This window comes from Aspergillus uvarum (genome assembly GCF_003184745.1).
Source record: "Aspergillus uvarum CBS 121591 unplaced genomic scaffold BO82scaffold_51, whole genome shotgun sequence".
Classification (NCBI taxonomy): domain Eukaryota; kingdom Fungi; phylum Ascomycota; class Eurotiomycetes; order Eurotiales; family Aspergillaceae; genus Aspergillus; species Aspergillus uvarum.
Genome location: NW_020291348.1, coordinates 236273 through 246762, shown reverse-complemented (window position 1 = coordinate 246762; position 10490 = coordinate 236273). Strand labels below are relative to the sequence as shown.

Below are 10490 nucleotides of genomic sequence, written 5' to 3'. Positions count from 1 at the left end.
ACCGCTTTCTTTGCTGTTCACAATGTACGAGCATTGAACCTGTGAAGGAGGGAGTCCGTGTGTCGCTGTGTGTGTCTGTGTGTCTGTGTGTCCGGACAACGAAAGGCCTCTCTCTCTTTCTCTCTCGCGCGCGCGCGCGCCCAGCAGCAGGTCCAAGACCAAGACCCCAAGACCCGGACCAGACCAGACCCGACTAGACTAGAAAAGAAAGGAAACAAGAACCCGGAAAGCCGCCAACCCGTAAGATTCATAATGAAGCAAGCCTGCAGGACCCGAACTAAACGCGGCCGACTGGCTGAACTTCCCATCTTTCGCGGAAGGGGCAAAAAAAAAAGTACCTACGGTGGGCCCCACCATGTGTCTATGACGACCAGAATGGATCCCTCCCACTCTTATTGGTTGCAGAGACTATGATCAACTGAGGTTCTGCAGGCATGGACTTCACTAGGATGGTCTCCAGGCACCTCCAGCAGGGCGAATCGGGTCCCTACGTTTAAATTCTCAGGGATACTGCCGGCTGTGAGAGAGCTGCGCCGTACGAGGTCGTCAAGCAAAAACAAAAGGGCTGCTTAATGGTTGTTATACCAGAGCCATAAACAAACAACCCTGTGTATACCAATGCATAAAAGACCTAATATATTGTGTCCGACTAGGCTACTAGCACCAAAGTTCCTTTGCTCACCGACATGATCATCGCACTTGCTCTCATATCGGACTATTATTTGGGGAAGTTCCCGGAGCTAGACTCAACTTACTGCACCCGTTACAAGTCATGATGGTTAATACTGGTGTTGGAATTTGTCTAAATGCTACGGGTTGACTACTCGATACTGAGTGCACCGTGTTCGGGTAGATGCATCATAGCTCAAACTGCATCCATGGAACATGCCAGCGCAGCTCCAAGAATCGACTTCTCTGTTCTTATGACTAAGTGGACATGGAAAGCCTTATGACCAGAGTGACAAGCACAATGAATCTGCCAGAGCTAGAGGATACGTTAAGGCAAGAAGGGCAACACAGTGAGAGTACTCGGTAGAGGGGCACTACAACGGATGGGGGAAAAAAAAAAAAAAAAAAAAAAAAGACACACACAAGGAAAGAGTTAAAAGAAAAAAGAAAAGAAAAGAAAAAGAAAAAAAACAGAAAAGGAAGCCTTACACTAGTGCATAGTGCGATTAGCGTCGATTTTTGGTGCCAGTCTTGCCCTATTCCGCTCTAGTATTCATGACTTTATGCACCAACCCACAAAAGATATGGAAAACAAGCACAACAAATAAGCGAATCACCAGCTGAGATGAGACTCCACTCAGTTCAAGAGAAAATCCGTTCCTAGCGTCGCCGTTTAGAGCCATTCACAAATCATGTTAGAGAGAGTGGGAACTCGAGTGAGCCGTCTAGAAGGTTGCCAAAAAAGCCCAATCGGACGGAATTGAGGCGACGCCAAACACCAGAGCGCTGGGACGATGGGACGGGGGGGCAACCGTCCCTCGCCACTGGTGACTGATTGATGATGTCCGAGGCGAGAGAGAGTCCCGCCAGGAACTGATGTATCGGAATTCAGCAAGGGATTCATTTCAACCTTGTGGTGGCTATTCCGGCAGCTGTGCAGCCACTAACTACTGCAGCGAGATCATGATTGGCAACGCGGGCCCCGCGTGTTGAAGACATTCCAACTTACTCATGCATTCATAGTTCGTCCTTCGCCCCATTCATTATCCATCCCTGGCGGGAGGTCGTTGCCTGGGCGGCGGCAGTGGGATTGACTGATGGAGGACGCACTCGTAAGCTGTATGCACAATTGTGCAACTTGTAGCATGCTTATACATACATGTATGTATGCACTGTACGCAGTACGGAGTAAGTACTGTTGCTCTCTCTTTCTCCAGTTTCATCTGCACTGCATCGTCAAACAGATCCATCCATATGCAAAGGCAAAGGGACGCCGAGTCGGCTCCCGCCACCGACGTTGCATGCCCCTGGTGGATGGATGTGTCCAGACGGGGGAATGGATCTATCCCTCGGTCAGCCTCTCTCTATCTCTCCACTGCACCCCACGAAGGCCACAAATGCAAATGCAGACATGCATCAGCCGTACATCATCAATCTTCTCTGTTCTGTCTTCATCGCCAAATCCGTAGGCGCGTATGATACATCCTTTCTCTCATCTTTGTCTTCCAGTCCCACTTCCTGCTCCTCACCCGATGCCAATCACCTGGTTGCTCTCCGCACTGTACTGCTAGGCGAACTCGGAAGTATATCTCATTCTCGCAGTGATCAACAACAAAACCCCGCCATGGCATGATGTTGTATTCGTTGTGTAGATCTCGCGTACGGGTTCCGTCCTCGAACTCTATGGAATCGTGCGTATCACATCACATGAGAGAATTGTTTGCATCACCGGCAAGGACAAAGATTGTTCAATACATGTAGGTATATCGTCAATAATCCGTCTACTCCGTACCTCCTCGCCCAATTCTCGAACTCTCCGATCGATGACGATGGAGGTACATTAGGCTATGGGGCTATTTCTGCTAGGGAGTCGGCGGAGTACAGGGAAACTAGTTAAGTACCCCGCATCTTGCATAACGCCATTTTGACTTCATTGATCGGCTACCGAGAAAAGCTTTCCAACGACATTGCGACTAAGAGTGTGAGTGAGTTTTCCTGGCAGTGCAGTGGCTCGTATCCAGACAACGAAAGATGGTTAGATGATTTCATTGATTGGGGTAGATTTTTATAAGTACATATCAGTTTTAACCCTGGCGCAGGAGGCGTACTCCGCATAACATGGAGAAAATATAGATTCTGCCCACAGATCGGTATGGGTCGCGCATGGGGTAGGATGCCAGAGAAATGATAATAATAACATGGGCTTGTTCATAATTCAAGACTATATGCCGCACGCTAACTGGGATCAAGCGATGGAGCGACTACGGTACTACCACCAGCGACATCATTCGTCTCCCAATGTTGATGATGCTGGGACGGGCTGTACCATAGACGACTCAATTGATTTAGGCTATGGCTGCTGCCGTAATCGGAATGGCAGGTGATAAGAAAGTCAAACACCAACTACTCATAGTTTGTCTTACTGTAGCAAGACCTCAGCTCTTGGTCTAGCATCATGAAAAGACTGCGTCTTATCCGCATCTACCAGATGAGTGCATCGTGATGTTTGGCGTGGGTTACACTTGACCTCAACCCTTCGCGGCAAGGCCCTAAGGACGCTGCCTCTTGCGTCTAGTTCTCAAACAGTACGAATGCATTGATTGGATGTTGTCATATATCGTACTGAGTGATATACTCGCTAATTGACGCAAGAGCAGCAATTGAATGAGAGTGAGGAAGTAGTATATAACTCGATCTACTAGGTAACGTCGTTATTACTAGTGCAAGAAGTTATAGTGCACGAGTAGTCCCAAATTATATGTAGAAAACCCCAAGCGTTGACACCGAAACTAGAAACCAAATACAAGAAGACCAGATCTCCAAAGTGGACGTTCGAGACCGAATATAATGATAGATGCCATCTTGCCCTTTCCAGATCTCCAACCTCCAATACTGAGTATCGAGTAAATGGTGCAATGGTGCATCTCGAATGGACGGGGAAAGGAGCCGCGGGCGGGCCGCCAGCCCGCAAGATCCGCGCTTCCCTCAAAGCCTGCGGCGGAACGACTTCAATTCCGCTCCTCCCACTCGCCATGTCGGAGTCCGGGGATCAGCTCAAGCGCAAACGTGCCCGGGTCGCTTGCGAGCCATGTCGGCAGCGAAAAAGGAAATGCAATGGAGCCACTCCCTGCGCAACCTGCACCGACTGGGGTTATAACTGTCACTATACAGATCAAACGCCCCGGAAACGTCGTCTATCGCAGCCGTCTCCCACTGCGACGGCAATAATGAAGCCATCCCCCCCCACAGCAGCAGCGGTGGGAGCAGACTCCCTTCGCTCGCCCGATGAGGCCGTCACTCAATCCAGTCACCACCAAGGCATAGCCCGCAGTCTCGAGGCGAATTCCGCCGCCGCGTTTGTCCGCAAGATGGGCCTCAAGGTTGATCCAGCCCAGGCGCCGAAACTGGCCCTGTTCGGATGGAACATCGGCGCACGGCAGTTACCCTCTGGAACGGGGGCGATCTTCGCCCGACCCATCGTCGATGTCATCTCGGTGGCCGACATGAAGCAGCTGGCCGAGGTCTACTTCACCAAGATCGATCCCTGCTACGGCTTCATCGACCGGCGCGTCTTCGACGACCGCCTCGACACCCGATGGCAGACCCCGCTGTCCAGCAGTTCTATCTACGACAGCGTCCTCGCGGGAATTGCGGCGCTGGGCTCGCTCTTCTCCCAACGGAGCATGACCATCGCGGAGCTTCACCTCGTCGAATCAGCCCGGTCGATACTCGACGGCCACGATGGGTCCGGTCCCCCATCCCTCGACCTGGTGACGGGCTGGGCGCTGCGCGTGGTCTACATGCGCATGACGGCGGCCCCGCACGCCACCTGGATTGCTAGCTCGACGCTGATGCACCTCATCGAGGCAGCGGGTCTGCACCTCGAACCTTCCACCACCACTTCGCACGACACCGTCCCGTTGCGGCCGCCGGCGGCCACGCAGCCGCACGACCGCGAGATCAGCCGGCGCCTCGTGGGCGTCGCGCACCACCTCAACATCTGGACCTCGTTCGACCTTGGCCTCTCGCGCGTCTCCTTCCGCACGGGACTGCCGCTGCCGGCCTCGCCCACGAAACCCGGCGACTACACGCAGGAGGTGCTCAACCTGCTTCCGGCCTCCGCATGCCTCGACCCGGAGAACTCGCAAACAGACAGCGACCTCGAGCCGACCCTCACCCGAGTCCTGCAGGGCACGCACACGCAACCCCCGTCCGTCATGGCCCAGACCAACCTTGTCCTCTGCATCCTGCGCCGGCTCCGCATCCTGAACCTCTCCATCACTCCGCAGGTCACGGACCAGGTCCTCGTCCTCTTCGGCCGGGCCCTGTCGTACGCGCGCGCCATGGTCACGGACGGCAGCCCATGGCACCAGGTCGCCAACGTCCCGATGCAGATCCTCTATGTCCTGCTGGAGATGGACACGCGCGCGTCGCTGGCGATGCTGCCCGCGGCGATGCAGACGGTGACGCTGGTGGCGACCACGTACGATACCGCCACGATGCGCGAGGCGTATAGCACCGCGCGCCTGCTGGTGTCGCTGTACCAGCAGCGTCGCTCGGAGGATACAAGGGTGCTGGCCGAGGTGCTGAACCTGGCTCCCGGAGGGGGACAGGCCGGGGACACCGGGACCGAGCCATTCAGCCCGAGGGTCGACGAGCTGTCCTGGTTAGAGGGCTTGGTCGCGGAGATGCCGAGTCTACAGGGCCTTGAACTAGAGCCATGGCTCCAAGGAGACGTACTTGCTGGGGGAGAAGGATGGGAGTAATACAGGTTGAATTGGGCCGCAGAATGAGAACAGTGGAGGCACGACAACAGCAGCAGCAGCAGTCACCTAGTAGGTGAATTGCCCTTCGCCAGAGTAACAGTAACACATCCATTGAAACACCAAGAGATGTGCTTCTACATCTCATGGAGATGATGTCTCTCTGCTTCTCTTCTGCTGCTGCTGCTCCCTCCTCCAGCTCTGCCTTTCCTTCTCTACCTACATCGACACGACAATTTCCGGCGACTGGTTACACCTAAAGAAAAAGCTTCACTCCTTCAGTCCTCCTCTATCTGCAGTTTCGTCGGCCGGTCCGGTAAGAATCTCAGTCAAGCCCCCAGAACATACTATTTCAGCGGGTAGCTGACCTGACCAGATAGTCTAATAGTCTAATCTCGCCTGAAGCATAGCATGTGAGCCTTTCCCCACAGAGTCGAGTAGAATCTAGTTTTTGTCCGGCTGGTAGGTTTGTTCACAATCCTGAAAATAGTCGGGATATAAACTTATGGATTGTCCCTACAAAATTAGTCAAGCTTCATCCGGACAAAATGACGACTCAGTCGGGAATGGAAGGGTTTTGCGCAGTGTGTGGTCACGCCAACAATCACCACCACACTGCGCCCTGCCCTGCGGCTGGTTGCTCGAATAGATGGAAGGAATGCACCATTGACAACTGCTTCAGAAGGCCTTCCAAGGAAGCTAAGGCCTCGAAGGGTTCTTAGGGTTCTAAGGGCTCTAAGGGCTTCAAGGCTCTAGAATACACATCATACAGGGTGTGCTATGGATGCAAGGATCACCCGGCATGCAGGGAGGATCTCGACTTTTACAAGGTCGAGCAGGTCGATGTTCTGAAGCAGCAGAATAAGGACTACGCTGAGACTGGGACTGCGGGGGGTCAAGATGTCGAAGGGAATTGGACTCGCTGACCCAGTTCCCTGAAGACAACTCAAATGTACTGCTGAGGCATACCCGCATATTGCGGCGACATTGATGTATTTCATCTCCTACATACTGGGCGCGGTCATTTCACATTATCATAAATCAAGCTTCTAGTAGCCATCGTGCTCTACCGCATCTCTCCATTGCAAGATTCTCTCCAAATCAAGCTCCTTGTGTTGAGGTTTAGAAACCGGAAAGTCATCATTGTTCCAGGGGTCTTTGATCCAAGGATGTATCTGCATACGTCGGATTGCGTCAAGGTCACCCAACCCATCGTCAAGCCATATAGCACCCTCGTGATGTCTCTGCCAACAGAAGAGCCTCTGTGTTCCATTGTGCGATTGCACTTCAGCCAGATCTCTCAGAGGGTGAGGTATTCTGGGTTGTCAGCACATACCAAGAATTGAGCGTTGTCTTAGGCTTACTCTTCAGCATCCCCTGCACAACAAAAGTAATTGATGATATAAACCTTTGAATTTTCGATCTCATGTTTGCTGCTGGCGGGAATCCTTTGCCCAGATTCTAGTACCCAGTATATCTGCCAGGAACGAGGTATATGCGTGTGTGGAAGATGCTCCCTAGCCTCGAGGCTTAGATTTGTGACTGGAGTTGAGCCAAATGGTGGTGCGGGAGACCATGGCCACGGCAGTGAACTAGTGTTGGACAGACAGAAGTGCGAGGTCTGAAACTCATCCACCCGAGTGCTCATGAGCTCCTGGGAAGAGGCTGAGCGATAGTTCATCTGAAGGAACGATTGTGTTGTTATTGTCCAGTATGCGGCAGGCAGACAAAGGATTGATGTCCCGCTAAGCGAAGGGCTTAAAAGTCGCCTCACCTGGCTGGTGTAAATTGCGGCTGCCCAGAAAAGACTCAAATGTGGTTTCTCATACGTTATCGCGTGGAGGAGCTGCCGCTCATCAATCTTGTCAATAGGGTGACATTGCTTATCATAGGATTTGTGCTCTGACTGCAGCGGCTGCTTGCTCAGCTTATCCAATGGCGAGAGAGCTTCACTTATACCTAGGTACGCGGCCCCTACAAGATTGCAGGGCACGCTAGGGTCAAAGAACACACTACAAATCAGTGAGTCGATAGCCTCTTTTGCTGCGCTGAGAAACATGCATTGATCAATAGATTGGAATAGTCTGTCTTGATTAGCAGGTTTTACTGATGGAGATGGAAATTTCAGTATAAATTTAATAGATAGAAAGAAAAAAGGTGTAGTAAATCGTGTTCGTGCAAAGTGGGCCTGGGCTCACAGGCATGGCTGAGATCATCGCAGGGAGAGGAAATCTGGGTCTAGCTATCGTCCATGATTCTAGGTTTAGGATCGAAGTAAGACCAATGAGCAACTCTCCTTCGAGGCCTTCGAGTTTGCAAAATTCGACAAGGGTACCATAAGCAAGGGCCGAATCTGAAGCGACCGATTCCCATTCATCTCTATCAAGCAAGTTAGCGGGCAGATAAGGAGAACATCTCAGGCAATAGACATACTGGGCGTTTGAAATGTCAGACAGTCTCAGCATCCACGGAGAGTAAACTTGTTCTTCCTCGTCTTCGGGGTCCCTGCATCGAGCTTCCCAATGACCCTGCAGAACAATGTCCCAGAAAGAGTTTTTAAGCTTCAAGCCTTTTGCATGAAACATCTGACACTCCAACCCAGCTTGCTGTAGAATCTCCACCCAGCGGGCAGAAAAGATATAAGACCAGGCTAGGGCGATGCTCGTGAAATAACCGGCACGAAGAGGACTCGCAGAAGCGGGGATTGCAACTTCTGTTGGCATTTCTGTAGCAGTACGGCATGTGACAGGCCATGGCTTTGCGATGAAGTGACGATATTTGAGGGACATACGAGGTTGATCGCAGGAGGGATCCTCCGTTGACTCGATGCATATCTCTGATTCGATAAGACAGTCGCCCACATTTCTCACCACCTCTTCCGGAGGAGAATGAAAAAATGGAGGAACGTCCTTGAGCAGGTCTAAGAAGGATTGTATGTAGAATTCCAACGAATCAGAGCCCGGGATATGCGCAGTGGCCGCATTTTTCCACTGAGTAAACTTGGATCGATAACACAGATTAAACTGCGATGTTGTTGGACAAACTCCATCACCAGGAGAAATGCCAGAGCTATTGTGCGAGAACTTTGAGGGATCTACACTTTTGTGAGTGACCTGGGTCGGAACTCCATTGTCCGCGGTCGGTAGCTGCTTGGAGACGTGCTGTGAATCGACGCCAATACTGAGGGGTGATGGTGGGCTGCTGTGAGATAACTCTGATGTTTTATCACTTTCATGAGATGTGTGGGTTGAGAGTTCATTCTCCATGACTGATGCCAAGTTGAGGATGTGTTGCGGAGGGTAGAAACTAAGTTTCAGGTTGAAGAGAGTAAACAACGTAGAATCAGTTTCAGAGGCGATGAAGAAAGCAGTTTGTTGAGGAAGACAAGTGCTGGCTCCAGATCGCTGGTGTCTCTGGTGCTGAGAGAACTCGCTAGAGCTTCTCCTACTTTTCTGAGGGAAGTGAGGAAATGTAGAGATGTGGATGGGACTGAGGTTGGTGGCTGCTTCTTGATCGGGTACTCGACACGACGAGCCTGGGATGTCAGGTGATCAGAACATGTCGATACAGTTCCAAGTTCTTTCTACTACTTCGAGGCATTCCAGTGTCTGTCACATGATATGGTTTCTTCAATTTGAACTAAACACTCGGTATGTTATGAGGTCCCATCACCACTAGAAGCCGCGAACTCATCCCCCGACCAACTATTCGTGTCCATCCGCCGGCCAGATCTGGCCATTGTTGGTCTTTACCACACTGAATTTCCCAGCCTTACGATCGGCAATTGTCACCTCTTTGGGCTTGATAAACAATGGTTCGACAGTATCATGGTACTCATCGAGATACGGTCTTTTCATCGCCACCTGCTCCCATATCAGCCGAAGAGTTCCAAGCTGAAGAGAACTATTGTTTTCGTGAAAGAAACAGAAGCCATACATTCACCACCCATTCCTTTGATGCGTTCCTAGAAGAACACTCATTAGCAACAGATGACGATCGAAGGATAGACAACTAGGACGAGATCACCAATTCTTGAGCACTAAGATCTCCCCTTTGTTTTCCTGCGACTGATACACTTCGAAGAGCGTGCATTCGGGTTCGCGGGCAATCTTGTAAAAGACAGCCCCGAGGGCTTCGAAATATTTCGCAACGTCCTTCTCCGCCACCCAGATGCGCACCTGCAGTGACACAAGGTTAGAAGACTCCGACATGGTGAGGGCCTGGGACAATCGGGCTTGAGAGATGGCTTCGGAGCAGTCTTTGTCTGGTCTCGAACGACGGAATTACGAGGGGTTTATGTAATTCCTCAACACCCAGATCTGAGTCTTGCAGCTAGTAAGTGCAACCCCCCCTAGCTGAGTTTACACTTTCTCAGACTTGAGAAGCTCGACTAGAGCACTGAGCCGTCTTTTTGCGATGTGGTGTTACTTCCGAGAACTCACTACACACGCATCCTAGATGCTAACCAACTATTCTTGACTGAGAGTCCCACAGAGCAGCTCACACAAGGGACTCAACTGTGGACTGTAAGGGCTCCACTGCATTTGAATGTGGCACAGAGCACACCTCGTGGGTAGAGCCTATAGGGAAAGCACTTTACTCTGCCACCAAGGTTGTCATCTGAGCTACGATCGATCGGTCACCCGACAGGTTCGACACCAATGCATGAAGTGGCTATTCCAATAGCTTGTCGTAGACAGCACACTTGCATCCATGAAGATATCAATGCTATCCACTACGCCCTCGAAACCGACAAAAGAAACTGCCAAACTATATTAGGTGGACAGCTTTCTTCGGACCCTTATCCGGGCGCACCTCATCCTGGGGCTACTCAGCAGAGAACTGCAACTGTGATAAATTTTACCAGGACAGAGAAATGTGATTGCACCATCACAGACCAAATCACAGCACGGAATTTGCAGAACATACTCCCAAGCATTGGAGAAGTAAATCGTTCCTGTTCCTGGCAATCACATGCATTCAACTATGAAAGTGACACCCAAGGTTAAATCCGAAAGAGGTTAGACCATTCCCCGCAGCAACCGAAGCTTCTTCCCC

At 51.4% G+C, this 10490-nt stretch overlaps 4 protein-coding genes across 4 annotated transcripts; 3 read left to right on the top strand and 1 right to left on the bottom strand.

The window, feature by feature from the left end:
• Positions 1-2004: 2004 nt before the first annotated feature.
• Positions 2005-2727, top strand: BO82DRAFT_356953 (uncharacterized protein). Its single transcript, XM_025635876.1, has one exon. It carries the CDS (start codon positions 2081-2083, stop codon positions 2300-2302), a length of 222 nt encoding a protein of 73 aa, XP_025489160.1. The 5' UTR covers positions 2005-2080; the 3' UTR covers positions 2303-2727.
• Positions 2728-3701: 974 nt separating this feature from the next.
• BO82DRAFT_376861 (uncharacterized protein) lies at positions 3702-5435 on the top strand (the record flags this gene model as incomplete). Its single annotated transcript, XM_025637547.1, has 1 exon — positions 3702-5435. The coding sequence occupies one exon, from the start codon at positions 3702-3704 to the stop codon at positions 5433-5435; it is 1734 nt and encodes a 577-aa protein (XP_025489159.1).
• Positions 5436-5678: 243 nt separating this feature from the next.
• Positions 5679-6501, top strand: BO82DRAFT_356951 (uncharacterized protein). Its single transcript, XM_025635875.1, has 2 exons — positions 5679-5748; positions 5813-6501. Exon 2 carries the CDS (start codon positions 5981-5983, stop codon positions 6152-6154), a length of 174 nt encoding a protein of 57 aa, XP_025489158.1. The 5' UTR covers positions 5679-5748; positions 5813-5980; the 3' UTR covers positions 6155-6501.
• On the bottom strand, positions 6482-9643 carry BO82DRAFT_394305 (putative quinol monooxygenase; the record flags this gene model as incomplete). The annotated part of the gene is made up of 8 exons (XM_025638730.1): positions 6482-6729; positions 6797-6809; positions 6841-7113; positions 7207-7406; positions 7446-7516; positions 7866-8967; positions 9208-9335; positions 9459-9643. The coding sequence occupies 8 exons, from the start codon at positions 9641-9643 to the stop codon at positions 6482-6484; spliced, it is 2220 nt and encodes a 739-aa protein (XP_025489157.1).
• Between the last annotated feature and the right edge of the window lie 847 nt (positions 9644-10490).